General features: G+C 35.3%; 1 protein-coding gene across 2 annotated transcripts in view; it reads right to left on the bottom strand.

Annotated features, from left to right (window-relative positions):
- Window positions 1-174: 174 nt before the first annotated feature.
- Window positions 175-4,465, bottom strand: part of fgf18a (fibroblast growth factor 18a) — a 23,675-nt gene continuing 19,384 nt past the window's right edge. For both annotated transcript variants that reach the window (XM_016561555.1, XM_016561556.1), the window contains exons 4-5: window positions 2,917-3,023; window positions 175-1,195 (exon numbers count right to left, since the gene is read on the bottom strand). In XM_016561555.1, coding sequence (XP_016417041.1) covers window positions 926-1,195; window positions 2,917-3,023 — 377 coding nt within the window. In that variant the 3' untranslated portion in view covers window positions 175-925. The remainder of the gene's footprint in view (window positions 1,196-2,916; window positions 3,024-4,465) is intronic.

Here is a 4,465-nt window from a genome sequence, read left to right as displayed (position 1 = left end):
ATATATATATATATGTCTAAATTTGTCTGCACTGTTTAAAAATTGCTCCAGTACTTTGACGTCACCGATGCAAAAGTCATAAAAAATTATAGATAGTAATTTAGATTATATAGTAATAACTATATATTTTATTATATTAAGCTATAATAATTAATAATAACTTAAAGCTTTTGTATGACCTGGAATATAATGGATGTGTCGTATGAACCTTTTATGGTGTTTTTTGACCTTTCGAGAGCTTGACGGATGTAACTATGTACTGTAGTGTGAAAAACAGACGTGCAATTATCTTGCACTGCAGTGAAAAATAATCGCACATGCATTGGGAGCAACATGAGGTGAGCAAACGATGCCCGATTTTTCAATTTTGTCTCAGCATGTCCTTTAAGGCAGGTCTTACCCAAGGTGCTCCCATATAACAGTAGCCTTTCTGACTCAGTTTCCAATTAGTGTCCATTTCTGTCTTTATTTCTTCCGCAGGTTCAGGGATTTCTGCTGCTCTCCCTTTGGCGGGATCACGTCCAAGTCTTGTCTTAGGAAAATTGCCACACAATCGGCGTCTACAGGCCAATTCGCTTGTGTTTTGTTTCGTGTCTTCATTGTGGGCCGCTTGTTGGATGCGCAGCCTAACGCTTCCTCCACCCGTCCGCTGGGCCAGACGTCTGCTTGTGTTTGCTTTGGTTAGTCATCTCCATGTCTGAAGTAAGCTGTCTTAACCACAGCTCTGGTGTAAATTAGCTAGTCTTTATTATTAGGGTTGTAGAGGTCCAACCCAGTGGAATATAAAGTGATGCTATCGCATCGTCTGTTCAAATAAGACAAGACGGTCCTGCTTCGCATTAGCAGTGTCATTTTCACTGGGACTGTCTTTTTGTTTATTTCTCGTCCTCATGTAAACGTTAGCAGTGGGACACTGGTGTCAGCATTAGCGTGGTCGCGCCGCACGGACTCTCTTGCTCCTCTTGCTGACGGTGGTGAAGCGGAACGGCATTAAATCCGGCTGCTCTCCGGGTGGGAAGCGCTTCATGAAGTGGACGTCCTGCTGGTTGGGAAGCGTGTGCGGACCACGGCGAGGGCGCCCTCTTTTGGTAAAGCCCACGTACCACCCAGTGTAGCGCGCTGACATTAGCGCTGTGTAGTTGTTTTCCAGAACCTTCTCGATGAAGACGCAGTCTGCACTACGATTGCTGGCCTTCTAGGGAGACAGAAAAGTCCATGTACACACATGGAGACAAATGTGTTAGCTTGACCATAAACATTATATGGTTAATGCATTTATTAAAGACCCCAAGCATGGACTAATAGTCACAAATGTGTTCATTAGATTTGAGATTGTCTGTATTAGCTGTTTTCAAATTCTTTGATTCCGTGTAGGCTAAGATACAAGATATAGGCCCAGTTTCATAGACGGGGCTTAGCCTAAGCCAGGATTAGGCCATAGTTCAATTAGGACATTTAAGTCATTTTTATAAACATGCCTTAGAAAAAAGCATTACTGGTGTGCATCTTAAGACAAAACAAAGGCACTGAGATGTGTTAAGATCATTCAGTGCAAGTTTCTTTCAGTTGAAACAGCTCAGATTTACATTTTAGTCTAGGACTAGGCTTAAGCCTTGTCTGTGAAACCGGGGGGAAAGTCTGTAAAATAGGACACACAGTACTATGTTAATATGAAGAAAATTTACATATTGATTTTTCACAGGTGATTTACTCATATTTTGAATTACACATTACATTGTGTTTTAGGGTTATACAAAATGTCTTTGAACTGTTATTATCCAGATTTTTTTTTCTTACAGTCTATTTCTGTTACTTCTGCTGTATTGACAAAGTTGCCAGTTATCAAAATTTTTAGTGTACAAAAACTACGAGTGCTAATATATTTAAATAATTAAGATAATAATAATTGAATTCCTTAATTCCACAGGTTTCAAAAATTGAATTTTTACATGATTTTTAGTTTTTGTATTACTCTTTGCTAATGTTTTATTATTTTAATAATAATAATATTTAAATTTTGTGACTCCACAAGTTTCAGTAATTTTCGTTCATTTATTTATTTACTTATTTTTCACTCAAAACAGCAATTTTTTAGCAAAATATTTTAGCACTTGCCATAACTAGAAAAATACATAGGCATTATAAAAATTTCCATGACTCTTCCAGGTCTACAAATCACACATTTAAAATTTGCACATGAACAAAATAAATAGGAATGAGTTGTTTTAAAGGGGTCATATGATGCTATTTTAAAGATCATTATTCCACATAGTGATGTAGATATGTGGGGGCGTGTTAGAACGAGGCGTTTTAGGTAGGTGTGGTTGACTCAACTTTTATAAAGAATATCTCTTTGGATTTGAGACTTTAGTCTTTGCAACTTTACAGATCTTCTTTATGCACCAAGAGCTTGTAACACTCCAAAGAGAAAGGAAAACTTGAAATCGCATCATATGAGCCCTTTAAATGAGCTGTTTTACTTTATTTTAAAGCATATTTTGATAAAATATTGTTGCCAAGAAACATATTTTGTCTTATTTTAAAGGGATATTCCATCTAACAATTAAAAATCTGCATCATTTATTCACCCTCATGTTATTTCTAAACCTGTATGACTGACTGACTTCTGTGGAACACAAAAAAATATATATATTTTGAAGGATGTTTGTTACCAAATAGCTTCGGGTCCCATTGGCTTCCATAGCATTTTTGTCCATATTATGGAACTCAATGGAACATGATGGCATTGGTTGGTACCACCATTTTTCAAAATATCTTCTTTTATGTTCCACAGAAGAAAAAAAAAAGGCTACTTCTAAAATGTGGCAAGTTCTGTATTTATGTCCAGCCTCAACTTTGTTTTAATAGGTGAAACAGGAAAGAAAGAAAGTGAAAGAAGTCAGCAGTGAAGTTCACCTTGCCTACGAGTTTCCCTCTGCGGTTCATACACAGGTAATAATTGGTTTCCTTCCCTCGGATTCGCACCTGGCTGCCGAAGGTGTCTGCCTCCACTACGAGCTGGGCTTATGAAGAGACAGGCAGAGAGACAGACAGATGTTACTAAAATATCACCATGAGCTCTGGTTTTGTATTGACGTAAAAAAAAAATATTATTATTATTATTAGCTCAGAATTGAAATTTCTACATGATCATCTTTTTAATGCTTGATATAACTATAAAAATGTATACATATTTCCAGGACTTTTTAAAATATTTTATTAATTTTCATGACTTTTACAGGTCTAGAATCACAATTTGTAAATTCCCGCATAAATTCAAGACTAGAAATTCTGGCTCTTAAATAATTGTTGAGGGAACAAAATAAACAGAAATATGATTTTTAGTTGTTTTACCTAACTTTTAATCATAATTTGATCAAATATATAAAATGTATATGTGCTACATTTTTGTTACATGATTTCATTAAATTTTTTAATTTGGCATCCAATTAGCAAGTAAATATGACTTTTTTTTTTTTATATCCAAATTTCTATACAAATGTCTTAATTTCTCCCAATCAAACAATGAGCCTTATTTCCAGTTCATTCTTCATCTTGAAAATGAAAGGTCGAAAGGAGCTCATTGCATTTTGGGATACATTTTGGCAATGGTGGGTCAAGCAGATTTACAATATGCATATTGTATGCTGCAGAAATAATATGAGTTTTAATATGCTATTCTGAACCGTCTCTCTGTCACTGCATTTTAAAAGCCTCCAGTCCAGATACAGTTTACTGTCAGCCTTCAATGAGGTCATTCAGCCTGTGTGTGTGTGTGTGTGTGTGTGTGTGTGGCAGTTTGGCAGTTGAAGCTCTGAAATGGCTCTTGCGTGACCTTTATGAGGTCAGGGGTCACCAGAGATCAATAACCTCTTTGTCATCCTCCTATCTCTTTTCATCCAGACATCCCTCACTGGCTGTGCAAATACATTCATCCTCACCCCCTTCCCATCTTCCCGTCTTTCTCTTCCCTTTATTTCCTGATGAGGAGAGTCGATCACAAAACCTCAAACTCTCTGGAAGCTTTCAGAATAATATTTTCACAATAAAGAATGAAAGAATTATGAGGGTGAATCTCGCAAAACCTGTCAAGATCATGTCCAGGTCATATATTCTTACAGGAAATGAGTAAGAAATTATATCTTATACAAATAAAACAAAGCTGGTTTTAGGACCATTAAGATTTTCTGAATTCTAATGTTATGAGAATTAATCCCATTTCAGGACATATTCTCATTCAGTTGCTTTGACATATTAGTTTTATATTTCCCATTATCATTTTAATTTTAGTTCAACTTTTAGTAATTTGTGTATTTTTTTTATTATTAATGTTGTTGTTTAAAGTCTATAGTATGTTCATTTTTATTAATATCTTAGCTATTTTATTAAATGAAAATGATAAATGTTACTTTCGAAATTAGCTGTATAAAATAAGTTTAAGTTTTTTATACTTAATTTTATTTCA

This window comes from Sinocyclocheilus rhinocerous, unplaced genomic scaffold (assembly GCF_001515625.1).
Source record: "Sinocyclocheilus rhinocerous isolate Xijiao unplaced genomic scaffold, SAMN03320098_v1.1 scaffold168, whole genome shotgun sequence".
NCBI classification, from domain to species: Eukaryota; Metazoa; Chordata; class Actinopteri; order Cypriniformes; family Cyprinidae; genus Sinocyclocheilus; species Sinocyclocheilus rhinocerous.
The sequence above is the reverse complement of the archived record's forward strand: the minus strand, read 5'-3'. Positions and strand labels throughout refer to the sequence as shown.